We start from the raw sequence: 27,703 nt of genomic DNA, 5'->3' as shown, positions 1-27,703 counted from the left end.
AGACAAAGCCACCACAGTGCACGAGGACTTTTATTGGGTCTCGTATTTACAAGGCTGGGGTGGGGGGATCGGTGACGGTGAGGGGGGGGACGCCCGCCGCCTTGGCTCAGAGGAGGGGATGCTTGCCCTGCTGCTGTCGGTTCGCCAAGTGCATGAGCTTGAGGAGCAGATCTCCAGCCGAGCCGTCCAGCACCGTCAGGTTCTTTTCCGCCGTCTCCTGAGCCCCGTCGCTGCCCTCGTCCAGGCAGCCGGCGTCCATCGCACAGGTTTCTTCAATAGAAAGCAAAACGTCAGGACAAGACGGGTGATTTGGGACAGTGAGTGTTTTATTTTCAGGTGGGGAAGGGGTTGGTGGCAGCCAGGGGTGCCCGCACAGCTTGCGCTCCAGCTTTGTCCCTCCTGTTAACCAGGGAGCGGGACTGGCTGGGCTTTTTCGGGGAGGCTGTGTGTGTGCCTGGTCGGGAAAAATCTCACAGTGGAGGCTCGGGAAGGAGCTCCGAGCCCAATCCTTATCGTAGAATCACAGAATGGTTTGGGTTGGAAGGGACCTTTAAAGGTCACCTAGTACAAGCCCCTTGCAATGAGCAGGGACATCTTTAATTTGATCAGGTTGCTCCGAGCCCCGTCCAGCCTGACCTGGAATGTTCCCAGGGATGGGGCATCGACCACCTCTGTGGGCAACCTGTGCCAGTGCCTCACCACCCTCATCGTAAAACATTTCTTCCTTATATCTAGTCTGAATCTGACTATCCCAAAACTATCTCAAAACGAAGACGCCACTGCTGCCGCTCTGCGCCTCAGTTTCCCCTTTGTAAAGCGAAGGCTAACCGGAGGACAGACTCATGCCGTTGCGACCCCCCCCATGGCCCCAAGACACCCCAAACTCTCCAGACCCCCATCCCGCTGACCCCAACACCCCCCGCCCCAATATTACCGGCGGTGCAGCAGATGCCGGGTGCGGCGCAGCGGCCGCCGGAGCCGCAGGGCTGCCCGCCGGCCTGGCAGGGTGAAGGCAGGTAGTCTTCCTCGGCGCAACGCTGCGTCTCTGCCGTGCCCAGGTAACAGCCCAGCTCGGCGCCGCAGCAGATGCCGGGGCCGAAGCAGTTGCCTCTGTTCCCGGGGCCGCAGGGCATGCACTGGGGGAAGGAGCCACTTGAATCCCCCATACCCCCCCCCAAAAAAAGGTGGGGTACACCCTGCTTGCCCTCCCTTGTATTTGAAAGCAGCCCCCTCCCCGGTTTGCCAGCCCTCGGGGTGTCACGCCGGCACGGGGTGACCTGTCTCGTCCCCATCTCCGGCAGCGTGGCCCCGTTTTGGGGGGTCCCTGCTGCCCCCCCCATGTCCTCCTCATCTCTGCTCCATGGGGCAGAGCCCTGTCCCCCCTTACAGAGATGGCCGAGCCGTGTCCCCTCCTTGAGGTGACAACACCATTTTGGGGGGGGGGGGGGGTGACACTCATTCCTCCGCCACCGCCCCACTGCGTGCCCTTGGCCATGTCCCCCAGCCCTCCCCAAAAAAACGGGGCTCACCGCGCTGCTCGGGGGGGAGCGTGGCACAACCAAGGGTGCCGGCAGGTAACGAGAAGCCTCTGCAACCCACGGAGCCGCTATGTCCCCCCAAAAACCCCATCCTGTCCCCCCTAAAACCCCCATCCCATCCCGTACCTGTCGCAGGGCTGTGTCGGCCAGGGCCCGCTTGCCGCCCCGGGGACAGTTCTGGATGTAGCAGGCGGAGGACAAGGCGAGGAGGCAGAGGAAGGAGAGGGGCAGCGAAGGCTCTGCCATGGTCGAGGGTGCTCGCAGCTGTGCCACGCGTGCCAGGGGAAGCCGGCCGCTCTGCCGCTCGCTTTGCATCTGGCCCCGTGCTGTGCCAGCTGCTATTTATGCTGCTGTCGCCCCTTCCCAGGGGGGGAGGAGGAGGAGGAGGAAGATGAAGAGGGCTGGGTTGGTTTTCTTGTTGGTTTTTGTTGTGGTTTTTTTTTTTTTTCCATGTGTTTTTTTTTTTTTCTTTTTTTTTTTTTCCCCAAATCGCATCCAAGTGAATCTGTAATTGAAGTGATTCAGTGCAGGAGCGCAAGCGGCAGCGCTCAGGGCTGGTGAATCCCACACACCCCCCCCCACCACCACCCCCCCGAGCCGTGACTGCTCCGAGGGGCACTGGCCACCCCAGCGATGGCCAGTTCCTGGGGAAGGGTGCTGGATGGGGTGGGGTGGGGGTACGGGTTTGGGGAAGGGTGCTCGGTCAGAAGGTGCTGGGTTTGGAGAGGGATGAAAATTTGGAAGGTTGTTGGTTTGGAGGGCGCTGGTTTGGGGAGGGGTGATGGTTTGGGAGGGATACAGGTTTGGGGAGGGGTGGTGGTTTGGGAGGGATGCTAGTTTGGAAGATGCTGGTCTGGGTGGGATGCAGGTTTGAGGAGGGATGCTCATTCAGAAGTTGCTGGGTTGGGGAGGGTTGTTGGTTTGGAGGGTGCTGGTTTGGGGAGGGATGCCAGCTTGGGAGGGGTGCTGGTTTGAATGATGCTGGTCCGGGAGGGGATGCTGGAGGGGAGCGGTGGGGTCAGGGCTGGGGGAAGAACTCTGGGGTGCACAAAGACCCACCTAAACCAAGGGGCTCAGCTGCAGCACTGGACCGCAGAGTGCCAGTGCATGGAGAACCCTGCCACAACCCGAGCCCAAAGGGACCCGTCATTGCCACCCACGGCTCACCTGCCTTTTCCACCTCTGTTTCTCTGAGAAACGAGACAGCAGAGAAACCAACAGCAAAGGGGGAGAGGAAAAGAAAAAAAAAAAAAACCAAACCAAATGCACCTTTGGGGCTAGCATCGACCCTCCTCTTGGCAACCAGCGGGTCCCACCTGTGCTGAGACCCAGCGCACTCGTGGCACCGATGGGCTGTCGGGAAATGTCAGTAACAATCCGCCCCCCATCCCGCCATGAATATTCCTTCCAGTCCCAGATCCCCTTTCCAGCAATGCTGAGGGCGACCTCGGCAACGTGAAATTAATATGCAGAAGGGAATCGGGCGCCTAACGAGCATCCGCCATGCCCCCCAAAGCATTGGGGCTGACTCATGGTGATTAAGAGGTGCTCATTTGGGGGTGCTGGGAGGGATGGGGTGGGCAATGGAGGGGGGGATTGCTGCCAGCTGTGGTCTCGCCTCTGGGGTGATTTTTCTACCCTTCAGCCCACGCTGAACTCATCTTCATCAAAGGTGGGACATCGAGGCAGAGAACCACAAAAATCAGCCTGGGGGGTCACTTGGGGTGGCTGGAGCATGGCTTTTCCCCCACCCTCGTTAGCATCCCTCATTTTCTGACCCTCATTAACATCCCTTTTCTGCCAGATCAGCAATCCGGATTGGCTCAGCACCCGTCGGAGCAAGGGGGACGGTGGTACCCCGGGTGGGGAAGGGGCTGCGGCTCCGCTCACGCATCCCAAAGGAAACCGTGGTCCTGCTGTGATCCACCCCGGCAAAATCAAAATGCTTTGAAAAGTAAAGAGAGCGCCATGCTGGGCTTCATAGGCACCAGCGAGGGATGTTGGAGGGAGATGAAGCCCAGAGCATCGCTTCGCCGCCCAGGGGAAACTGAGGCACACAGGGATAAGGGCAAACATCTATTTTGGGGCAAAGCTTGTGGTGCTGGGGGTCCCAGCCTGCTCCTGTCTCTTGCCTTGTGATTTTGGAGGGATGCACCAACCTGGGGGGTGATGGTCCTGGTTTTTGGGGGGGCTCCTGGGCTTTTTGATGGGTAAAATGAGGGTGATTTTTCCCCCCCAGCCCCCCCGGTTGGGATGAAGGTAAAACTGCATCCCCTGAGTCAGATCTCCCTGGGACCAAGGGAGCGGTGAGTTCCCAAATTCGCCCCGTGCCCACCACCGGAGATGCTGAATCACTCACGTGGGGCAGCCGTGGGCAGCTTTAATGACCAATATTATTAGCACCGGCCACGTTTCCCCATCCAAATCTATCCCTTCACAGCGGGAGCTGAAACCCACTTGCGTTGCAGGACCGAGGAGGACGCAAAAGCCCTCGGGTGGGAAAACTTTTCTTTAAAAGAAACCCAAATGTCAGCTCTAAATTGGGTGTTACACGCTCATGCTCCATCTCTTCATTACTGTATCGTAAAATTACATTAGCCGGGAACGATCTGCATTCAAATGACTCTGTGTCTGGAATGATAACGCGGGAATATGAGATTAAAATGTAATTATGCTCTTTAAAGTCAAGGAAGGTTAATGAAATGTTTTTCCAAGTTGCAGAGGCTCCACAGCCACAACACAGAATCACTTACAAGAATCAAGGGGAGGATGAGGTGGGAAGGGGGTAGCAGGGGGAGGCAAAAAATGTATAGAAAACATAAAAAGGGGGTTCGGGGGATGAAAATATTGAGGTCATCTGGGGTGAGTCATGGCACAAAGTGATCGCAGGATGATGGGGGTTTCGTGGGGCTGGGCAGATCCAGCTGGGAGCATCCTTGCTGGGCAGTGATGCTCACAGGTACCCAGCCGTGGCCCCGGGGCGATGCTGGAGCCCCCAGCCCACATCCCAGCTCCTGCTTGATGCTTTGGGGCTACTCGAATCCGTGCTCCAAATCCCCCCCCCCATCAGCCACGGGGGTCCCGTCTCTGCGTCTCCAGCACCGGATTTGCTCTGCCACGTCCCTGCTCTTCCCCAGGCTCTTCCTGGGGCCCCAGAGGAGCCCCCTTCGTTAGCGCTGATCTCCTAACGATATGCGAGGCGGGCGAGGCGGGCGCTGCAGCATTAATCGGCGGCGTTAGCTGCCTGCTATCTATAACCCAGCTCGCCTCTGCTCACGGAGGAAAGCCCCAAAGGCCTGCCACAGGGTGGGGAGTGGGCAGCATCCTCAAATCCACCCTCCCCATCCCTCTGGCTCAGCTGAAATACGGCCCCAGCTCTTCCTACACATCAGCAAAGGGGCTGGGGGATGCTGGAAGGGTTCAGCCGCAGAGCTTCGCCCTTTGTGCCCTTCCCAATCACTTTTTACAACAGGGAATAACCCAGATGATGGGAAACGGGGCGCCCGGCAGCGACCTGCAAAGTTCCTGCCCTGTTTCACTCCTAAAACACCCTCTGGCTACACTCGTAGCTTTAAAGCATCTTTCTTTGCTGCGTAGAAATGATGAAAATTTTCCAATCCTTGAGTGATCACACCCTTGCACATGGTCAGGGCAAACCACAAGAATATTTCCCCCCCCCCCATCCTTCATTAACAGCGGGAACTTGGTTAGCTTTGTGTGAGGTTTTTGAGAGCTCCTCCAGAGGCAGGAGAAAGGATGGAGGTTGCGGTGCTCTGCCGCAGCCCACAGAGGTCAAAAAGTGACAAAGTTTAATCAGAATAAATTAGAGGATATTGGGTACCGCATGGAAAACTGGAAGATTTTCACCGATTTGTGCGTTTTCCTGCCTTTGCTGTGGCTGGAAAGGGATGCAGCAGAGAAGGAGAAACTTCTCAAACATGTTGCTTGTGCGCTGGGGATAGGAAGCAGGTCAGGCTGACAAAGGAGCGCTCCCTTCTCCTGTCTGGATGAGCAAATGCTCCTCAAATGGGCCTGTCTTCGCAGCATTTAGTGGAGAGCTACCCTGTCACGAAGCGTTTCAGCCAGTCGCCGTGAATTCACGGCTTGATGGGGGTTAATGGCTGGAGGCTGATGGCGGGGGGGGGGGGGGATCCTGCACCTCCTGGCTGAGCGCAGCACCTTCTTTTCTTGTGTCATGGCTAAAGATGCTCCTCTGCTTCCATGACACGATGGAAAATAGCTCCGATGCTCATTTAAAGAAGGGAGCGCAGCCAACGTCAAGATTTGCTGGGGCGCTGCTTTTATCACTTGTCCATCCAAATCCATCCCACTGGGATGAAGACGTCACGTCGGGAGGTCACTGACCAGCAAGGGATGGATTTGTCTTCCTAAAAGCGCTGGAAGGAGAGCATTAGAGGAAATTGCTCAGGCCTTCCATCAAAGGCTGTTCCTCGCCTCCCAAAGAGAAGACAGACTCGGTGCCGGGAAATAAATTTGCTGGTGGCATCTGCCCATTCTGCGTGGGAGCTTTCAGGGAATTGTCCTGGCAGAAGACCCCGTGGGAAGTCCTGGCTACGTGTCACCCACCGCCAAGCCCATCTTCTCGGCGTGCAGAGAGGGTCTCTGCTGCCCACGGAGGTTTCAGTGCCCCGCTCGTTTGTGAGCGGAGCGATCAGGAGGATGAGCTGGGGGTATGTGGTCCTTCCCTAAGCAATGAGAGGTGGGCGCAGAGGGAAATTCATCCCTTCGCCCTCCCTGTACCAGCAAGAGGGGGACACAGGGGTTGAAACTTGCTGCCAAAGCCTCTGCTCCACCAGGTTCCACGCTCTCTCCCTGGAGAACGAAGGGAACCTGGAGAGAAAACTCGCCTTCAACCCCAGCGAGATGCCTCCCAGCCTGAATCGCTGCCCACCGGCAGGATATCACGAGAAACTTTTAGGCAGCAGAGATGGTTGGCCGAGCCGGCGGCTTTGGGTTTCGTCAGAGGCGACCGGGCTTTGTTAGTGCCAGAGAAGAACGAGACGGCTGCGCGGATGGGGAGCTCCTGCGGCAGCGATCGTTCCCCGGAGATCTGGGGCGGAGGAGGTGTGAGAGCTGAATCACGCCAGGATGGTTCACTGCAAACACGACACCACCACAGCACTGAGAGGGGTTTTGCTGCCTCTGAATTGTGGGATTTTTAGGAATCTTTTTGCCTATTTTCTAAGCGTTTATTATTTAAAGATGGGGGACTTCCTAGTTTTGCTATAAATGGAGATGGATTACAAACTCCCACTGACGCAGACGAAGAGCAAGATCAGTTCGGTGCTGATACAAAGCCGTGTCTCAGTTGCTTGATGAGACTGCTATTTCCTGTGACCAGAAAGCCACAAATATTAGGGGTTGCTCAGCAAGTAGGTGCTTTTAAGAGAGAATAAAGGTATTACATGCAAAGCTGAGTTGAGTCAGCTGGAGGCTCGTGACCCCAGAGAAACTGGCACAGAACACCAGCAAGTAATGTCTGCTCCGCGGAGAGAAATTAGTAATTAAGTGGCAGCAGCAGGGGGTTATACAGGTGACAAAACCCTCTGCTGTCACCTTACTCCTCGGCACATCCAGGACACGCTGGAGACAGAACGTATCCGAGTGATTTTCCTTCTGGCTTTTTTCTGAACAGCACTTTGAAGACCAGACGTCCTCGGGTTTAGATATCTGAGTCTCAACCCTGTGACGGTCCACGCGGCTGCTGCGATAACCCCTCTAAAACCCACGGGTCTGCAGAACCTTTGTGTCGGCTTAGCTTTTTCCAGCCCATTTATTCAGTACTCTGCAAAGAGATTCACTCCACGAAATCATTAAGACGCACAATGAGACCAATTACGAGTCAGAAAGAGAACCTGACTTTAAACGTAATTTTATTAAGGCTTAAATGTCTATCAGCCAGACGGGAGCTGGTCCAGTCACACAACATAAACCGAGAGTGACGTTTGGTGTAATGCGATGGCTTTTCTACAAGAGTTTGTATGAGCAGGATGAGATCGCTGCCGGTTACTCACGCATTAACCACGGCCTCTCTTCGTGACTTGCTGGACTCCAGGACGAACGACGTGCTCCTGCAGCACAGCGAGGGCACCGCAGGAAGGAGGGGAGTGAGGCGGGGAAGGGGAGAAGTCAGGTAGCTTGCATGTTGTCAATCACAAGGACTTTGCCTGGTCCACGACCGAATGGCTGCTCGTCAAATATGTAAATGGTTTTAACTCACAGGGAAGCTAAACTCACAGTCCAAAAGGCACCTATGCTAAACCACTGAGCCACTGGGATGGTGGTAAGAGGGCGGGTGCGACAGGTGGAAATCAGTTCTGTATAAATACATATTCCTTGTTAAAGAAGCTATGGCTTTTATTATCCTCAGATCGCTTTGCTCTGGCGCGATGCTCTAACCCCCCACCCCCCACTACTCTGTAAGCACAAGAAGACCAAGTCCTCTCCACCATTACGGGTGCTCATCTGGCAAGCTCTCCCAAGGCCTTCGTCCTCCTACGGATCAATACGGACACAGGGAACAGCAGCGGCTCCTTGTTCTCGTCCTCCCGGCAGGCTCCGGCAGCCGAGGGGGTCAGAAGTGAACCCTCCTGACGTCGTGCGTGGCAGCCGACCTTTTACAACTCCCGCACAGTATTGATGATGGAGACTTCTGCTTCTCGGCCAAGCACGGGCGACACATGAGGTGGCCGCAGGGCAGCTGGTAAACGGACTCCGTTTTGAAATAAGAGGAGAAGGTTTTGCCGCAGGAAGAGCATCCTTGGGTCTGGCTGCTCCTGCCGTGCTCTGCAAAGGCGACAGGAGAAGCGGCTCGACAAGCCCACGCTGTTGCCACCCCTTACGTGCCCAATCCTGCCTACAAGCCGAGGGCCCCGCTTTCTGCAGATGTACGGCACGGCTGTAGGCACTCATGGCTCAGGACCGTGGCCCGTTTTCTCTGTCACTACTGTAAGGAAAGGGATCGGTCTAGCTTCTGGGGCAGGTTGTGTTCAGAAGGGGCTGGATCACGTCAGCATTTGCACCATCAGGCTTTTAATTGAAGACAGATGACTGTAAAGGGCTTTTCACTTTTACTGAGACTAAATCGGCCTCCCTTCCGCTTTTCCAACGCTTGGATTAAAATCACTAATTCCCGAGTGAAATGCTTTAGGTATCATTTTGCATTCCTGTCACACGCTACCTATCAAGGGCTACTCAGTCAACTCTTAAAACAGCAGCAATTTTAAAGGGGACAGGAAAAAGCTTAATAGCTTAATGTCACGGCAAAACAGCAAAAGCTATTCAGAGAGAGAGAGAGAGAGAGGGACACTGGGAGCTGCACAGCCCCAGCCCTTTCGCAGGGTCACTTGGTCCGTCTGAACCCTCTTCTCTGCCACAAGCGGGCAGATCCTCGCTCAGGGGAAGAAGAGGAGAAAACCAGCAGTTAGGGCACCAGCCTGTGGAGGGACATATGAGGGTTCAATGCTTCCCTGCACCCCGAAGAAATGATGTTGGGAATGTGTACGCAGCTGGATTAGCGTGTCTAGCTAGCAGGTGGGATGAAAACTGCGAGGACTCAACAACCTGGCCTACATATATTCAAACCTGACGGGATTCTGGGCGCACACTTGGCTGGTCAGCCTCTGATGTTGCTACCGTTACCTGTTCCTGTTAAGGGTCAGCATGCTACACGGTATTTGCTAGATTTACACCTCTCGAGCTGCATCTCCACACCAGACTCATTCCCCATCCACGTGACAACTGCCCAGCTTGCTCTGTGCAGCTAACAGGCGACATTTAAGCCACTCAGCCCAAATCGCAGAGCTCTGCGAACAGTCAAAGACTCGACGCGGGGCGAGCTCTCAGTCTGAACTAACCTGGTGCAGGCTGGGCTGAGCACCGCGTCCCAGCCCAACGCATCCAGGATCGTCTTTGGGCAACGCAGACAAGCGACAGCCAACAATGGGGGCAAATCACAGGACTCACGGTGAACCCTGCTCTGACTGTGGACATGGACAGCATACCTCACTTTCTGGGGGTCAACATGGTCTAACCTGCCTCACTGGGAGAATAAACCATTAAAACTGCCAAGAGAAAAAAGCAGTAGTTAGGGATTGTTAAGTCGAGCTTGCTGGGAGACAATATAATACCTTTATATTGAATATATATATAATATTTTGGGGTCCGAAGAGGCATAGAAAGATGCTGAGCAGCAGCACAACCCTCCCTGTTAACCCAGTCCCAGTTCCCCTCTCTCGCTCCCAAAGGTGAACCAGTGGTGCTTGTTGCTTACCGAGGATGGTGCCCACGCTCCACGAACTGCTGCAGCCTCCCTCGCTTTGCGCCTGCTGCTGGCTTTTCATCAGCTTGGCTGTAAACGAGGGCATTGAGCTGAGCGCCGAGTTCAAGGCAGTATCCAAACTCTCCGACAGTTTTTGTTCGTGAGAGACCGGATCTGCAAAGAGAAGCACAAGCTCGAGAAGCGGATGCTGGGAAAAAGAATGCGCAACTGAAATGCTGCTTTGCCTCTGAACCTTTGGGACAACACTCGGGGTTTTAGGAGCCCTGGGACTTGTTTTCTTCAGAGGTCTCTTTTCCCCACCGAGGTGCCAGGACGAGGATGTAGCACCTCATCTCCTTTGGGTCCTAAAGATGAAAAGTCCTATGGATTACCAACAGACATTCATGTCATTCCCCAGTGCCAACAAACATTCAGGTGCCAGCTTCTATCTGCAGGTCTAAAAAGGACAAAACTCCAAATAATCCAGAAACCTGTTTCTCTCTGAAACCCCAGGCAGCTTCCTCAGCCTGCTCCACCGAGGGTCCCAGCCCAGTGCTCCCAGGCTTGCCTCCTGCAGCTAACTGGGAACATTTAAGCCACTAACAAAATCTGGGGGACTTATTTTTTTCTCTGTGTCCCAGTTCTGAGTCAAGGGATAAAGCCAAAGGCACAGGGCTGGACCACTCCCTGCAGCGTTTTGTCCTGAGCAATACGGAAGGCGTTAATTAAGACTATGCATTAAGAGAATGTTGTCTGCATCACTAATTCTGTTAAATCCATCTCCCAGAGGAAGACCTTCGAATTAGTGCTGCACATTTGCTACAGCAATCAAGGCTGATGAAATACTGAAGCATGAGCTCCCTGGGCCAAACACTGTGCTTTTATTTATGTACAGGCACGGCTCCCCTGGGAGCTCCAAGACCCCACAGGGCAGTCCTTGCTCCTGTGGGGCTGGGGCACATCCCCACCGGGAGCTGTTACACGCCTCTTCAATAAAAATAACAAATGATTCCTCCTAAAACATGGAATGAGCTCTAGACTGAGAGATCAGAGCAGAAATGTACAGTCTGACTTCTTCCTACTCTTTCCGGTACCACCAAACATAATTATTTTCAACCAAGTCATTAAAGAATTTGCTTAAAATCAAACAACCACCTAAGCTTTTTCCTTGAAACATTTTTTGGCAATTTTGGGAGAAAGGTGAAGGGAGTGACAGGTACCAGCAGGCACTAACAGCAGTCAGAAGCTGTGGGCCATTTTTTGACATGTTACAGACCACTAGAGAACACAAGAAAACTCGATTTACCTGCCTAGAGAGACAGCCCTTATGTGACCAGAAGCTACCCATGCACCGTGTACTTACACCGTCCTACTCAGACCAGACTGCTTGCAGCAGACAGCCTCACAGACACAGCTGCTCTCTTCAAGCTCATCTAAATACAAGATTGCTAAAGACGTCTCTTTCCCACCCCCCAGCTGAAGTTTACCCTCCTCCTCCAGTGGGATTATTACCTAAAGCAGTAACTCACTTTAATGATACCAGAGAGAAGGTATGCAGTTCAGTTATACCCATGTAACGGTTGCACTGCCAGCAATAACGTTTCAGGAATTCCTGTGCCAACAAGGGAAAGAGCAAACGTGGCAAAACAGATGTGGATTTGGGCGAAAGATCTAGCATGGAGTCAAGACGAGCAATTGCCTGGGAGCCACGCTCTTCACCACAGACTGGAGGCTGAAGCTACTAGCCATTAGAGAATAAACCACAAAGAGCAAACAGATTTTGGGGAGAGAGGTGTGAATCTCCTTGGAATTTAAACCACAGATCACCTTTGCTTTCTAAAGGCTGTCGCCTCCTCGCCAGTCCTGCCCGCCCCAGCACTTGAATGCTGCTGGACCTACAAAGAGTATCCTACACGTCTGCTCCCAGCACTCGGTGGATCCAAGGGTCTGCCTGCACTGCCACAACGCTGCCTTGCCTGCCCGGTCAGAAGCTGTGGCGTGGCCGGGGACAGAGGTGGGTGAAAGCACTCAGCTTTTCAGGGAATTTATCTCAGGGTTGCAGGTCTGGACTGTTTTTCTGCCTCCTGGAGCTTATGCCCAGTGGCGCTGCTACCAGATCGCTGAGAAAAGCAAGGATAAAAGGAAACCAGCGCCCATTTCCTTCCCCTGTAGGCACAAGTCAAGTCCCTTGCCTAATGTCACTACCTGGTTTTCTGCTTTAACTAACTGCAAACCCTGTGCAAGTCTCTCCCAGCCTGTGCTGTCTTCAACTCCCCGCTCTGAAGGCAGCACTGCCTGCCAATTCCCGTGTTGCCGTCGGTTCTAAGATTAGCACAGACTGGAGGCTGTGCAGCGACACGCTCCCCAAGCTCAGCCTCTGCCCCAGGAAAAGCAGCCCCGTGAGAAGGCAAGGAGCGAGCGTGTCCCGGGGACACAACCTGCGCAATGATGCTGAGCGTGCAGGGAACCAGCTGCACCAAGAGCCCAGGCTGGCAGTTCCTGGCCAGGGAAATCCGTGAGCAGGATTAGTGCCCCATTCCTTCCTTCTTTCCTCCCCACCTCACTCCTCGTGATAAGATCCACACCAGCCAGGACCCCCCGTGTCATCACCACTGCACCACCAGACATTTCTTTTCCTGCTGTTGTATGTTTTCCTTCTGATGGAAGAACAACATAGTGGATGGCTGGGGTAATAAATCACCCATGATAAAGAAACTTCAAACCAGCACACTGTGAGAAAAACACTGTCTCCATATGGACAGTGGCTCGAAAGCAAGAAGGAGAAAGGAAATAAATACAAACTAAACGGGAAACACGGCGACCTGAGCAAACAAGAGGGCTGTGAAACAGACTGCACAGGTAACAGAACAAGAACAATGAGCCTAGAGAAGAGACAAATTCAAAGAGAATGGGAGCAAGCACCATCCAGGATGGCAGGTTGTGCTGAGGAGAGGGGAGGTGAATGAGACCATGACCTGACTTCCACAACATCTACCAACTGCAAAATACAACGGCCTTAAAGCTTTCTAGAGGCGGGATGGGAATCTGTGCTGGAGCCTCCTGACTTGAAAACCTGGCCCCAGGCTGTCAAGACACTCAAGAAACACAAGTGACTTAGGGAGCCACGATACCTGTCGAACAGTCCATTTGGATCAAATGCGAGTCATTGTCAGTTTTCATTTTTTTAGCACTGTTCTCTGAGGTAGACGTGACAAGTAAGTTTGTAGAAGAAAAATAGGGTGGCTGCACGGAGCTCTGATCCATACAGTCCATTTTCCTTTTCAGAGAAGACATCGTTATGGAAGAAGGTACGAGCATTTCCGAGGCATGAGGCCTCCCGAGCAGGTTGGTGCCAGGGATGCTGTGCTGTAAGAGGAAGTGGTCTATCCTGGCCTTGAGGGTAGGGTGAGGTAGGGGCTGCGAGTGCTGGCTGAAGGCCACCCCAGTGAAAGGATCGCTGGGTACCCTGCCCCAAGACGCCTCACTCCGGTTGCATTTTTCCAAGGTGGTCTGGTCGATCACCTTCCCGGAGGGCAGGAGCATGGGGAAGGTCATGATCTCCAGAGTGATGGGGTCCAGGAATTCTTCAGGGATGTCTTGGACGACATCCACCAGCTTGCGGAGGGTCTGCTGCTCGCTGTCGTTGGCGCTGAAGGGCACGCAGTCGCTCTCCATCGGCGTCCAGAGCTCTGGCTTGAGGCTGCCGACATCCTGGGCGAAGAACTGGGAGGCTACCTGAAAGACACCCTCGATCACCTCCTGTGGGCACGATTTGGCAGGCTGTCCCCACACCTCCAGCCTCTTAATGCAAGGCAGGCCGCCTCCAGCCACGTGGGTGATGCAGATTTTTAAGTGCGACACGTTGCTGAGTGAGGCGGGCCCTTTGTTCCAGAGGTCTTGAGATGCAGAGCCAGGGTAGGAGAAGACATTTTCCATCTGATGGAAGGGAGGCCTCGGCTTGAAGCCTCTGTGGCCGAACGTCACTTTGCTTTGATTTTTTAAGACAGCTTTGCCCACCAGTGTGAAAGTGTCTTTGTCTGACACAGGCTGACCGGCCAGACCTGAGAACTGACCCTCAGGGCTCTGCCAAGAGGTTTTATTGCATGAGGTAGAGGTGTAAACTTCGAGCCCGGAGAAGGTTTGGTATCCCCCGGATGAGATGTCGATATTAATCCTGCAGATCTCAATGTTGAAGGGAAAAGAGATCGTAACGTGGACTGGAGGCTTGATAAAGTATTCGCTGCGGAAACCACGATTTCTCCTGGCAAGGTCTTCGGAGATCAGATTCTCCACCTCGTAACCATCAGCAGAAATCTGTGTTTCAGGAGAAAACTGGATTTAATTTGAAGCAAGAAAATAAAAGGAAACTATAATTTCACAAGCACTTACATAGATTTTCAAGATGACATCAAGTAGGAACCAAGGCTGCAGTTTCACGTGCAGCTGAGACAACAGAGGAGATCCCTGCTCCTCAGGCAGACCAGACCCACTCCCACCCTCCTCCAGCCACATGGTTCCATCCGCTCTTCTCTGCACCCTCTGTTACCTGGCCAGCCATTTGCAGAGGCTGATTTCACTGCTAAAACAAAGGAAAATTATGGACGGTTTGTGGTTTTGGCTGGGTCAGTGAACTAAATCAAGTGGGAGAGTGTAGCGCAGAGCATGTGTGCGTGGGGGAGATGGGAGTCTCCTCTCTTTCAACAGTGGTGAAACATTATGCCAGCTTATCCTGCCATGTGGAAACGTACTCTGAATCACGCAGTTACAGGATCCCAGAGAAACCTCTGGAGGTCAGCTAGCCGACTGTATCCTCCCACTCTGGGATCAATCCTACCCATCCCTGAGGGAGATCGGTCTAACCAGGCTGGGTTCCACCCCATGTCTCCTAGAAGATGCAATCCCACCCTCTGGTCTGCTCCTGGGCAGACTGGCTCTACCCAATCCCTCTCCTGGAAGCCCTGGGGCCTAAAGACTCTGCAGCACTTGCTAAATGAACAAATAACAGCAAGGAATATCTATTTATTCCACCTGCTTAATATGGTCACTCTACACCCTCCTGATCACAACAATCACACTGAACCTCCGTAGCACTGGCCAGGTCTCTCAACACAGCACCTGGATGGATGGTCACGCTTGTACTGCTGCTTTTGCAGCACAATATTTACAAATCCAAGGCTGCCTTGGATTTTGGGGTGTGAGCTGGTGGGGGGACTTACAATTAAAAAGTTGCTTTGAATTAAAAACTAGTTAGTATCTAAGAGATTCCGACGATGCTGGGTGAAAACTTAATTACTTCTAGAGTACAGTAACTTCAGCAAACATTGTGAAGAGCTGCATATTCTACTGGACAAAGGGAAAGTTCTAATATTGCAGGGAAAAAGGTATCTCAAGTCAAAGCACGCATACCCATAAGCACATAACATTGTCTCGTTATGAGATCCTGCAAAATTAGGGCTTCTTCCTTCCAACAATTAGTGTGTGCCACATTAAAGCAGTCACAGGAGGTTATACAGTGTTCTAATACCACCTGGCAAATACTGACCAAAGCATAGACAGGACAAACCAAATTTTGAAGAGTAACTTCATGGAAATCTCTCAATACTGATTTTTCAAAGTACTGAGCCTTCAGCTCCACTTTTATCTTCACATGAGCTGCAGATCCCAAGCACCCAGACACGCATTCTCTTAGTGCTCGCACATCAATGATTCTATCAAGACCGAAGCACAAAAGGGGAAGGGGATCCAGAAGGACAGATTCCCCACATCGGTTCACAAAACCTCCTTGCTGGGAATGACAGGAGGCTGGTGAGCTTGGAAGAGAAAGCTGTGAGCAGAACCACCCATATCACAACCCTCCCACATAACTGGAAAATGATTTTAATTGTCAAAAATGCTCTCAGCTCTGCAGACTAAAGAGCCTACAGCTTACCTAGGTCTGGACTGCATTTGTCCTCAATGCTTCTGTCACCAGTGGACATATACACAGCCTCCCATGTTAAAATCCCTCTCTGAACCAACCAGACCACACAAAATGACGGGAGTTTGCTGTGAGTTGTCTTTGCTTTGTTTTCTCGGGGTAGCCTGGCATGGCCAGCCAAAAATCAGTCTTCCAGAAACACTGCTAATTATCACAGATGAGCAGCGAACAAGCCCTCTCCAGCCCCAACCAGCCCAGCATGCCACTTCCACCTAACTCCTCCATCCCTCCAGCTCCCTAGAACCCCACACATCATGACTTTACCTTGTTGCAGTGAATTCTTGGCTTGAACTGTGGGAGACAGACGTTTATTACCATCTTGGCAGTTGGAGAGACCTCACTTTCTGAGCATCAGATTCAGCTTGTAAAAAAAAAAAAAAAAGGCAAAATAAAGAAAGTGAACATCAGTGAACAGTGAAAGGATCTCGTGTTTTGGAGCCTATATGAATTACAAGCTCGGTGGTTCCTAAAATGCAGATCAGATCTGAGTCCACGAGGTGAAGCCAATATAAACCCAAATGACTGTGGTGGAGAGACGGGATCGAAAGAAAAAATTGCGTTAATATTAATCAGTGAACCCCTGGAGAAATATCAAAGAGAAAATGGCTATTTTAACTAGAAATGTCTTACCTATGGATAGATTAGCAATTAGATCTGAAAGTTTATCAAAGAGGCAGGAGGTTTTGTAGATACAGTAAAGCATGAGAATATCACATGAGGTTGCCAAAGGAATTGGTGTGAGCTCTCAGCAGCCTCAGTCGGACCTGGAGGACACAGACGGGCTGCTCTGTGATCTGACGGGGGCATTCAGCACCGCAGCCCCTCACTGCTGCGAGGTGGAAAGAGCTGGTGTCCATTCCCACCGTGTGGCCTTGAACTGCCTGTTTTGTCTCCGTGCATGCCACGTCTATCCACTGCCTTCAGCGGTTTGAGGCAGGACCTGCCGGCGCTCTTGGACAACACCCAACACAACAAGCTCAGACGGGGCCTCTTGGGACGAGGGTAACACCAGTCAGCACTAACACACTGCTGCCGCAAAGAGAAATGTTTCTTGAGGGCTTTGGGAGCCTCAGATGTAAGCTAAGATTAAACACAAATATTAATAATCGGTATTTAATAGCTCCAAGGGAGCAGAGGGCATTTAATAGCTCTGAGAGAGATCATCTGTGTTCTGAACACCGGCCCAGCTGATTCTTCTGACAACGTTCATTAAAGAAACTCAAGTGAATGCACCTTCTTTTCCATTCAAAAAAATGTGGCTCAAATTGGTTATATCAGATCCCTTTTAAGAATGAAATTATCTCCGAGGCAAAAGTTTTAACCTTACGTTAACCTTAGTTTTAATATGTCATTGCCTTGGGCAACCTTGCAAATCAGGAACCCACGGCTTTCTTCAAGAACAAGCAGCCCTTTAATGATTTTCAACTGAAGCTGTTAGTTCAGCCAAAATGAAATTGGCCTTCTGGGGGCACGTCGGTCCGGCCACTGAAATGCAGACCGTTAATGAGCTTGCTTTCCCTGCCTGCTACGTGTGTGGGTGCAGTCCGGTCTGCGCACGATTGAGCGCAACAGTCTGAAACGAGAAATGTGGTACCCGCGGTACAAATCCCACATACAAAAATCAAAACAATAGAAGCCAAGCCTGCAGAGAGCAGAACTTGAAGGTTACAATGCTAATGCTTAACCAAAGCAGGTGTCAACTTAGGAAAAGCTGCAGCTTGCCAGACAAGCACCCCTTCTAGCCCAATATTTGGTCTCACAGCCATCAGGAGCAATTCCTGCTCCTCAACAGGGAACACAGGAATAGGGCAAGCACAAACCAACGCTCCTCCAACACTACTTTCTTGGCTGCCTGAGCCCAAGAAGCTTCCAGTACAGGGCTGCCAGTGTGGAATTGTTCAAACAAGCTTTTAAACTGGTCTGACTTTTGGCACCTACATCTTGTGGGAATAAGATTGCCGGTTTAACTACAGGCTGTGTGACAAAACTACTCTTTTTGGTTCATTTTGAACCTGTTGCCTGGTAAATTAGCTTGGCCCTCAACACTGGTATTATGGAAAATGGCAAATCAACTCACTTTGCTCCCTTTCTTGGAATGACTCACAATTTGCTCTCTGTTCTATTTCTCCTTGCATCTCTTTGCTGGGCTGAAGACTTCTCCATCCCAATCTGACCATACTGGTGCATTCGCATTCAGCAAGTCTCAGTGAGACCTTCCCTCGATGTCGGTGAGCAGGGAGAGGCACCTTCACCTCTGTACCCCTCCAAAATCATCGCTTTAAATACTCACTTCTCATGAACCACTGTCTACTGACATCCTGCCTATGGCAGATGTCAAATTCTCCCGCGGACCTTGCGCCGTGCAACCTCCTCTTTCTAAGTGCTGCCTCGTGCTAGGCAAATCACGGATGGGTGCAAGCCATCCCTCAGGACAGACTCACGTCTTCTTCCAAGCCTAGGGCTGTTACTGAGGTTGCATCCTAAATCTTCATCCTTTCCTACCATGCTTTTAATAATCTGTGGCAATTAGCTCTAGTTAATTACAAACAATTTATTCTCTCACTCAACTTGCTGTTTTTCAATTCAGTTCCTCCTTGTTCTGCAGCATCAGGAGCTATATATGTATATATAGGTCTATTTTACAGGATTTTCTTTTACCTGTTTGTGACCCTGACAGACTTAAACAACTCAGGCTAATTTTTCCAGGTTCACCATCTCACTAAGAAAATGCACTATCCTGCAAGTTCAAGTCACTGCTCTCCTTTATTCTGAAAAGCTCTGCTGCACTCTTGCTTCACAGCAAAAGTTGGTCACTGAGTTGCTTTTACCCATGGCTGTGGGTTTTTTTACTCTTACCATGAAAACACAACTCAGAAGACAAACAGTGGTGACGAAGGGACAGATTAAATGAGAAACTGGAATGAGACTAGGACTAAGCTTCCGTGTAAAGAAGGAAAGCAAGAACTGGCTGGACACACTGTGATAGGAAAGTAAAGGGGCTGGCTGAGGCCAGAGAGGCAGGCTGGGAACAAGAATCAGCAGGGACAGGCAAAAGCAGCCGAGAGGAACTGATCAGAGCAGATTCAGATGGGGACAGTGAGCCCCAGACCCCTCTAGCAAAGAGCCTGGGCTGAAGCAAGAGCTGGGGAAATGCAGACTGTAAAAACCTCTGGAAAAAGAATGGGATGGAACAGCAGATGTGGCTTCCCACAGCTACTGGTGCCATTACACCCCAAACTTGTGTGGAGGTCTCCTGTGCTAGTGACAACTCACGTGGTTGTGGCATGAAGATGGATCTGAATTTATGAACACTTTAAAAATTCAACACCTGCAAAACTGCATTACTAAAGTCATTACTCATCAAAACAACCAACTCAAAGATCACGAAGGACTTCAAGACTATGAAGTGCCATCAGGATGCCACGCAAGTGTCCATCTCTCTCAAGTGCGTGCCTTCCCTAAGGTGAATGAAGATCTTTCCACTAGGTGGTGAAATGCAGACCTGAAGGACTGCACTCTGTCCTTTTCTATACCAGCAAGATCCTCTGTGGTCTTGGGCAAGTCATTTAAAACGAGGCTTTTTGCAGCTACTCACTAAGTGCCTTCCTGGTGTCCTACCCAAGACTAGAGAGCTGCTGCAGTAAGGAATGTGCATAGTTGTCATTGAACTAAGGTGCTCCGTAACGCTGAGTATTTGAGAGAGGAAAAAAACGAGCCCAGACATTTTAAACCAGGCAGCCAAAATGAGCTAATATAAGCATCTGTCTTGGGACAGCAACCTGCTTACTGCCACCTCTCTTCCCCATCCTCCATCTCAGGATTAATTTCAGCACCTTGAAATGCTGCATGGCAAAATAGCCAGAACAGCTCAGCTGCCTTTGCAGTGGGAATGGGAGTTTCATTTGCTGCTCCATGGGAAATAATCCCTTCAGCTCTGCTCAGATGCAGAGTCTGCCCTGTGCACCTCAGGAAACGTCCCTCCTCTCGGCGAGAACCACCACCTGAAAGCTCAGGAAGATGCCAGCAACTCTGTCCTCACAATGACATGCAGAAATCAGACACCAGGCCACATCCTGAGCAAGAAAATAACACAGTGAGCCATGTGACGGAGGGTGAAACCAGCAGCCTCCAGAGCAGATGCTTCACACAGCCAGAGTTTGCACTCTGGTTTGCACAGGACTCATCATTGCCCAGGCAGGGGAATCACCTGGATTTGTCAGCCCCATTCGGTGGCAGACGGTATCAACAGGGTCAACATGATGCAAATCCTCTCTGGCAGGCATTGCTGAGAGCTGAGCACTAAATTAACGTCTCAGGGTCAGAGCACCCCAACGCTCAGCCCCAGCTTCCATCTCACTGCTCAGCTTTCATGCTCTGTCCTGCTCATGCACAGCTCCTAAAGGAAAAACTCAGACTGCCTGACTACCAGCCCCAGCTTGACAGTGATGGAAACAGTGAAGAAATACATATGTGCATTCCTAGCACCCAGATCAGCTTCATGACTAAAGATCATCCCAATTCCCTCCCAAATACCACCGTCCTGCTCTCACAGAGCCACCAAATCCATCCAGTTTCATTTAGGGTGGAGAAAAAGGTAATCACAGAGAAAAATGAATAGGACAGTAGTTTTTATTTGTCATGGAAGCATTTGAGGATGTATGTACAAAAGGAGAGCGTGGGACATATGACTGTCAGCAGAGCAGAACTGACTAACACAGCAAGGCAGCCTGAGCACACAGAGGACCTGCCAAAAACTTAACCAACACTCAGAGACCATTTTAATCAGTAAACAGAAAGAGAGATGCATCTGGGAGGCAGTGTCAGCCTCTGAGCGAGCACTATACCAGACTAGCCAGCCCTGCTAAGCAGCGCTGGGTCAAACACTTTGTAATGGAGGTAGCTCAGTTTCTCCAAACGCGTGCGTTTGAGCAGAGGAAACCATTCCCAGAAGGGAAGCTCAACCACCACGTACCCCAGCTGCTGCAGCTGCCGCCGTTTCAAGCAGTGCAGCCCCAAGAGCCGCTTGGAGCAGTAGCAGTAGTGGTTTCGGTTGGACACCTGAATCGCCAGTTTCACCTGCCGAGGCTGCCGGTTCAGTGTAAGAGATGGGGGGACTTCAAGACAGCGCTCCGATTTAGGCTCAACTTGCAATCTGGCATCTGCAAGAAGAGCTCCACCTGAAAGCGCAGCACTATCCCCTGCATTTGGTGTTCCTGCTTCTTCCTTCCCCTCCTGCCCAGGAGTCCTGGCTTCATTTTCCACTTCCACAGGAGACTGGCTACTAGATGTCCCTTTTATAAGCTGAGTCATTAAATCATCCGTTAGACTAACTCCAAAGTCTTTCAGTTTCTTATCTGTAATAGGGTCCTTTAAGTTGAAAGGGATGGGATGCCCATCCATAGCCAAATGAACCTCTAGATCACTTGATCTCGTGTGAGGCAGGATCATGTGGTTCTTCACATATTCGGGGCCACCTAACATGCTCTCGAGAAGAGACACAGCTTCCACAATTTCAGGCCTGACATAGATTTCTTGCTCTGCAAAATTCAAAACCATCTCGGTCATCTCTTGATAAAGCTGAGGTGAAAGGCGGCTGCCTTGGTAGCTCGGGCACTCAATTTCAACGCTCTTACTAAGCGTGAACAGGTCCTTTTTGAGCTCATACTTACTACCTCTTGTTTTCTGGACAAACTCATCCCTCAAAGCATAGTCTATCAGGTCCTCTGGGAAGCGTTTGACAAATGCCAGGCCAAGCAAACCAGTAAGGAGATGCTCTGGATACTTCCTAAATTCATGGAGTTTCTTATGCATCTGCTCTATCAGGCTGGAGTAAAACTCTTCCTCGTTCGGCGGTTCATAGTCCAGGCATCCAAACGACCACAAGAACTTGGCAGCATCTTTGCTTCGGCAGTAAGTCACCTTAGAAGGCAAAGACGTGGCTACAGCAGCCATAATGCCCTCGTCAAAGTAGTGTAGGGATGAACAGGTAAGAGTGATGTGCATGATGCCCTGGATGTTTACTGTAGGAATCCGAGTGGGAATAACCTTCCCAAGTTCCTTCAAGAGGGGTAAGTGGTCCACGCGACTGTAGCGGAGTAGTTTAAGCACGTTCACCAAAGCATAAGTGCTCATGTCTTCCATCTGCAGGTAGACTCTGTCTGCAATTTTTCTCATGACGTGGTCAGAGATACCACTGAGGGACTTGAAGAGCCCTAAGCAGACAGCACCCACCTCCTCCAAGGTGAAGGAGTCCAAGTACTTCAAAATCATGCTCTCCACCTTCTGCATCAAGTCTGCGGGTGACCTCCGGCCTTCACCTATGATATAAAGAAGCTGAACAAACTGGGGCAAAGTGAGGTCTTTCCAGTGCATGTTGGCATAGCTGAACAAAATGGTCAGGTAGGAAGGCACGCTACGGTCCAGACAGCGCCAGCAATCAGCCACCAGCAGCAGCTGGTCCAGGTTCATGTCCCACACTCGCCGGCAGAATTCGTTCTCGCATGCATTCAGCAGAGGGTGGGTGGGTGGAACAACCAAACGAACACAAGCTTTCAAAATATCGACGAGTTCTGAAGTACTGAACAACCTGATGTTTTTGACAGCACAGCGACACAGTGTATTAAACTTGGGTTCGGACACCAACGCTGCATGTTGTTCCACTGGCAAATGACTCAGCTTGCAAAAATAATCTGTGATAGTTCCTGGGCTCTGGCTGTCCTTGCATACGGCCACACTGTGTAAAATCGAGTCACCTTCTTCTAAAGGAAGGGTCTCTACTGGCTCAAACTTGTCATAGCTGAGAGATTTGTATTCAGGCCTCCCCTTCTGAAACATGCGAGGGTCCTCCTTGGAGTCATGCATCTCTCTTTTATCCTTTTCTGCCTCCTCCTTGGTTTGTGCCACAGAAAGGCACGCCGAGATGGTCTGCTTGAGGAGCGGTTTGGACTTGGGCTTTGGCAGGGCATTTCTGACAGAAGGCAAAGCTTGAGAAGAGGCGTTACTGAATGTATGCTGAACCCGTGCTCTGCCAGGGCTGGTGAAAGTGTCACCGAGAGCCTGGCCACTGCTCCTAGCAGCGTGCTGCTGGGAGGCAGCTCTGCTTTTGGCATAGGCAGATGGATTATACAATACTCTGTAGTCCAGTGGATTCAGCAACTGGATTGTAGCTGCAGATTCGCTTCTGGTGTTGGCCGTTTCTGGGTTCTCTTCCTTTTCCTGCTCACATTTGCTGCTTCCGCTCTCGGCCTTGCACTTGGCTGTAGTCGAAAATGCAGTCACCCTGCTCAGTCTTGGAAATCTTCGGCATATTAGCACTGTAGCCATGGATCACAATTTACTGGGGTCAGAATTGCTTCCAGGTACTGAAAAAAGGGCAGACGAAGAATGAGTGGCTTCCACCTAACACGAAGCACTTTTTAATCTATCCTTTACGCTACCGAAAGTGAGGCGATGCCAGTGTTTCCCCTAGCCAAGGCAGCTGTTTCCCTGCAACGCCATAAGGCAGCTGCTATCGAACATCACCTCATGCAAAGGCAGTTCAAGACAAGCACCCAGGTGACCTGACATACCCAAAGTCGGGGTACATGGCAGACGGGTATTACCTGCTACTCAGCAGCTACAAGTAACCTGGCAGAGATTGTGGGAGTTAAGAAAAAAGTCATCGCTTTTTCATTTCTAAGAGACCCAAACTGCTTTTTTTGCATTCTAAACAATGAAAACATATTTTTGCAGTAGAGCTGCAGCTTCAAGAGCTTTTATGTATTCAAAGAGAGCATTCTGCTACTTCAGTCACCATAGTCTGAAACACCAACCACCACCCGACAAGTTGTCGAAATATCGAGGGTGCCGCACTGCTCTTCGCACCTAGAGACAGCATGTGGAGGCTCTGAGCAAAGTCTCCGCAAAACCAGTCCACAGAGTGAAAGCTGGCCCGTAACCTGAAGATAAAGATTAGCTGAAAGGAGAAATGTGGCCCCAGAACAAAGGGAAGAGTATAGGAGAGGTAACACAAATCATCATGAGATGCTACATCTCAAGTTGAGAACCAGAGGGAACAGAACTTTATGCTTCAGACTTGGGAGAATCTCCCATAGTTTTAGGGTGCAGAAGGCTTAAAAATGCCTGGCGCCTTCCTAACTCCTGCCTAAACCAGCTACAGCACAGAGAGTGAGGATGAGAAATTCGTCAGGAGTTAAGCTGCATGCTGCCAGCCTGCAGCGGCTGCCAAATGAGCCTGTTTACAATGATTCAGATGCTGATTTAAAAAAAAGCACCAGCTCAGCGCTCTGTGTAGCACACCCTTATCCCACTACGTGTGGCCAACCCCAAAGATGCATTAGATCAGACATTTTCAACTTCTTTAAAATCCTTTGTGCTCTCACTACCACAGGGCGCCGAGCAATCAGGAAAGCTGAAGCCTGGCAGAGACACTGCAACAGCGATACGCATTAGCTTCTGTGCTCCCTGTATGGGAGAAATAAATCCTTTACAGGCATCCCTCTGAGCTCAGCTTATACACGCCGCTTCCCAATTAGGGCTAGATCAAGATGTCGAATCGGTGCAGGCAAACTCAGTTTTGCAGCAGCAAAATGGATGCCTTGGGGGAAGAAGAGGTGGGATGAACGCTGTGGCTTTGGGGTATCTGAGTAGGAGAGGGCTGCAGTGGGATGGGGGATCACATGCAGCTCTGGCTGAATGTAAGCTGGATTTTTTTTGAGTACAAGAATCGCCACCGTCTCCCACCACCCGTTACATGATCTACTCCTGCATTACAATAGTGATGCATCACCTCCTCTCAAGGAAAGGTGAGATAGGAAGGGAGGGAGGATGGGGAGAGTCAAAGTGATGGTCTTTGCTCCCTCTTGGTGCCAGATGTGGGGTACTGCCTCCTGGGGGTATGGTTCCCCGCAGCAGCCTCTGCTGTCTCTTGTGCGCCCTGAACTTTCTCACAGCAGCAAAATCAGTAACAGGAGCAGACAGGCAGGCAAGACATCTCTGATCTGGCACAGGCACCAGCAGCCTGCTGCTCTCTGCAGGCTGTTTTCTCACCAGGTAGCTTTACCTCTGTCTTGTTGGGGCTTGGCTTCTGTCTGAGGACAGGATCTCAGCACAGAGTTGGCAGGGGAGTACTCCCGATCTGCTCCAGTGCAAAGTCAAATGGCTCAATTCAGTCCTTTGGGACCAACCACGTTGACTTGCACTGAGGCAGCTGAGGAGATCTCGCATCCTCTGCTCCACGGGCAGAGCTTGGGGGCAGCAACTGCCAGCTGCTGGGTGAGGACAAGCTGCTGGAGCAGTACCCCTCTCAGCCGCCCCAGGAGGAGAGGTGAAAAAAGCAATCTGGGTGGAGAACAGGAGGCTCTGGGGGAAAAAGAAGGAAGGCAAGCTGAAATGAAGATTTCTGGAGACTGCCACACAAGGAGGAGGGTACAATAAAGAGGCCAATACATTTTTAAGATGACTAGCAAATGGCTGACAATATTGTGAGACACTCAATTGCCGCTAAGCTTGCTGGGCACCTTATTTGTACCTCAAAGCACACCACGAGGCAGCCCCCTGGTGCAGACCAGGCTCTGCTCCACAGACCCCAGGCACTGCTGACCCTTACAGCTGCACTACTCCCCACCAGCCAGGCAGCTGCAAGGCCACGACCGTCCCCTTCCAGCGCGAGAAGTCAAATCACGACAGGCAGGAGAGACTCTACCTCTTCTGAACTGTCTTGCGAGCAAAGGAAAGGAAAAGCCCCCTCAGAACCTGAGCAGTAAAACCCGAGCCAAGAGCTGTGACGCTGCGACACAGCCCAGTCCTCACAAAGCCAGCAGCAGCAGCAAGCAGGAGCTGGATTTCAAAGCGCTGCTGTTTAGCACAAATAAATGTCTGATGAAAATATCGTTTCTGGCTCTACTGGCTGTGATGTCCAGCCTGAACTGGCTGCACGTGACGGATGCCGTCTTCGTGTGGCTGCAGCCAGGCAGCCGTGAAGTGGGCAAGGCTCAGATCTGCACCGTGGCTGGGGGAAGGAGACTCCATCCCCTCTTCTAGCATCTCACAGAGCGTGTCCTGGAGGACACTCGGAGGGGCTGGTTCAAGCTGCAAAAATGATCTGGGACAAGAGAAGGTTTATCCTATCTAGGCTTTCTGAGAGACTTTCTTGTCTGACTGTATTTTGCATGTTTTCTATTTATTATTCTATTATTGAGAGACTGACAAGCACTATGGAGACACACGTGTTTTATTTAAAACAAGTTCTATTTGCTGTTGAAAGGCGATACTACCTACAAAATCCAGCACTCTGCTGTTACCAGAAACACCCCTCTCGGTGATGACAGCCCCACTTCAAAGACAGAGAATCAAAGCCACAGCGTTCGCGCACTGAAGTCTCCGAAGGCGAACGTCGCGTGCTGCTAAGAATACCATCCACGTAGTTTAGCGTTAAGCTGTGACGCATTTGGGAAGCTACTGAGTGAAGAGAATATTCCTCTCCTCCCTTGCTCCAAATCCAGCAAAAAATGAGATGACCATGCGCAGGGGAGTGAGGTCGGGCTGGGTGAGATACTTCAAGCACCTTTGAAAGAAGCAGGCTGGGTCCAAGTGGTCTTTTGCCCATGACTTTCACCCGCCCCCAGCCTAAATCTTTGTGAGCTTTGAAGTTTCTACAGCATTTTTCTTCCAACTCAACCTACACCTCTCCTCCATTTTCCTCTCTTACTTTTACCCTGAGTAATTGGCCTTCCTTCCTCCTCCCACTGTGCTTCTCTTCTCGTTTGTACACAGCCAAACTCCTTCCCACCTCTGGGCAAGTCTCTCCAGAAATTTCACTTCCAGTGACTCCAAAAAGCCAGTCAGAAAGTGAGTTTTGGAGCTGGGCCCTGCTGCTTGCAAATGCACTTGGTGGAGGTCCTCTGGGATGGAAACATCTTTGTCTACATGTCTGTGTGTCACACTTACAGCTGAGCTCTCGGCCAAGAGCGCAACTGCACAGCAGAGCATGAGCTGAACACCAGGGAAAACAACATTCCTGGAGGGATGCCACCCGCCTCGGAGTATCAGCTCTGTGAAAGGGGACAGAGGTGCACCCTGAAATGCTCTCTGGGCTTTTGGTCCCTCTGAAATGCTGAGAGGGGACCCCTCAAGGGATCCACGCTAGGAGACCACCCACCACTGCAGCGCACCGCCCCGTCCCATGCTTTCCCCCTACCCAGCACCAGTGACAGTAAAAGGGCAGACGGCATCTCCTCGGCACGCGCGAGGAACTCCAGGTCCCAGCAGTGCAACGTTGGGGGCGAAACACCTCGTTTTGGCCAAGAGCCTACACTGAACACCTGTACCTGGGCTGAAGACAGAAAGAATAGAAAAGGAATGGTGGTTCCCCCCCCCAACAGATTACGACGTCGGAGTGCAAACCCGTCACTTGTTTTGTTTGTCTCTGCTTTTTCCCCCCCCTCCCTCCCTTTTAGGTTCCCACCGCCAGCAGGCAGGACGAAGGGCTCGGCCACCCCCGGGAGGCAAAGCGGCCGCTCGGCGGGCCCCGGCCGGCAGCACCGAGCCCCGCCACTCCCCCGGACGGCTGTACCTGCACGGACAGCACACCTGATCACACACATACACACACACCAGTGGGGCAGTAACACCCCCATTGCTGCAGCCCCCGGGCAGGGCCTTTGGGGGGGGGAGGGGGGGCCTCCGCGCATGCGCCTGTGCCCGCCTCGCCCCTGCCCGCTGAGGGCTGGCGGCGAAGGGAAGGGGGAGAGGAGGGAGAAGGGGACGTGGCGGCCCGCTCTGGCTGCCCGCTCGCTCGCTGGCACTCACCGGGGCCCGGCGCCCGCCGCCGGTTCTGGCCCTGCCGCCCTGCCAGCCCCGTCCTCCCCCGTCGTTTCCCCAGCCAGCTTCCGGTCACCTGATGGTGAC

At 51.8% G+C, this 27,703-nt stretch overlaps 3 protein-coding genes across 7 annotated transcripts; all 3 read right to left on the bottom strand.

The window, feature by feature from the left end:
• Positions 1-18: 18 nt before the first annotated feature.
• LOC142039114 (vasotocin-neurophysin VT) lies at positions 19-1,853 on the bottom strand. Its single transcript, XM_075045400.1, has 3 exons — positions 1,665-1,853; positions 935-1,136; positions 19-270 (listed from the first exon to the last, which is right to left on the bottom strand). The coding sequence occupies exons 1-3, from the start codon at positions 1,851-1,853 to the stop codon at positions 107-109; spliced, it is 555 nt and encodes a 184-aa protein (XP_074901501.1). The 3' UTR covers positions 19-106.
• UBOX5 (U-box domain containing 5) lies at positions 1,775-27,703 on the bottom strand. 4 transcript variants are annotated; one of them, XM_075045264.1, is made up of 5 exons: positions 27,605-27,703; positions 16,061-16,157; positions 12,951-14,133; positions 9,832-9,993; positions 1,775-1,897 (listed from the first exon to the last, which is right to left on the bottom strand). In XM_075045264.1, exons 2-5 carry the CDS (start codon positions 16,112-16,114, stop codon positions 1,881-1,883), a joined length of 1,416 nt encoding a protein of 471 aa, XP_074901365.1. In that variant the 5' UTR covers positions 16,115-16,157; positions 27,605-27,703; the 3' UTR covers positions 1,775-1,880. The 4 variants fall into 4 exon arrangements, with proteins under 4 accessions (XP_074901365.1, XP_074901111.1, XP_074901199.1 ...); XM_075045010.1 differs by lacking the exon at positions 1,775-1,897 and adding an exon at positions 7,421-8,345; XM_075045098.1 differs by lacking the exons at positions 1,775-1,897; positions 27,605-27,703 and adding exons at positions 7,421-8,345; positions 20,769-21,011.
• Positions 16,075-27,694, bottom strand: FASTKD5 (FAST kinase domains 5). 2 transcript variants are annotated; one of them, XM_075044884.1, is made up of 3 exons: positions 27,605-27,694; positions 20,769-23,157; positions 16,075-16,157 (listed from the first exon to the last, which is right to left on the bottom strand). In XM_075044884.1, exons 2-3 carry the CDS (start codon positions 23,117-23,119, stop codon positions 16,154-16,156), a joined length of 2,355 nt encoding a protein of 784 aa, XP_074900985.1. In that variant the 5' UTR covers positions 23,120-23,157; positions 27,605-27,694; the 3' UTR covers positions 16,075-16,153. The 2 variants fall into 2 exon arrangements, with proteins under 2 accessions (XP_074900985.1, XP_074900908.1); XM_075044807.1 differs by lacking the exon at positions 16,075-16,157 and having other exon boundaries at positions 16,208-23,157.

This window comes from Buteo buteo, chromosome 1, assembly GCF_964188355.1.
Source record: "Buteo buteo chromosome 1, bButBut1.hap1.1, whole genome shotgun sequence".
Lineage (NCBI taxonomy): Eukaryota > Metazoa > Chordata > Aves > Accipitriformes > Accipitridae > Buteo > Buteo buteo.
This window is presented reverse-complemented; position numbering and strand designations above follow the sequence as displayed.

Bases quoted from the DNA above. Each gene is read 5' to 3' on its own strand.
- FASTKD5 (XM_075044807.1), bottom strand. From the start codon at position 23,119: ATGGCTACAGTGCTAATATGCCGAAGATTTCCAAGACTGAGCAGGGTG.
- UBOX5 (XM_075045010.1), bottom strand. From the start codon at position 16,114: ATGGTAATAAACGTCTGTCTCCCACAGTTCAAGCCAAGAATTCACTGC. The intron at 14,134-16,060 runs GTAAAGTCATGA...CCTGAAACACAG, and splicing joins CAAGAATTCACTGCAACAAG to ATTTCTGCTGATGGTTACGA. The intron at 8,346-9,831 runs GTAAGCAACAAG...TCGCCTTTGCAG, and splicing joins GAGCGTGGGCACCATCCTCG to AGCACGGCAGGAGCAGCCAG.
- LOC142039114 (XM_075045400.1), bottom strand. From the start codon at position 1,853: ATGCAAAGCGAGCGGCAGAGCGGCCGGCTTCCCCTGGCACGCGTGGCA. The intron at 1,137-1,664 runs GTACGGGATGGG...TCCTTCCCCCAG, and splicing joins CCGACACAGCCCTGCGACAG to TGCATGCCCTGCGGCCCCGG. The intron at 271-934 runs GTAATATTGGGG...TTTCTATTGAAG, and splicing joins CGGCATCTGCTGCACCGCCG to AAACCTGTGCGATGGACGCC.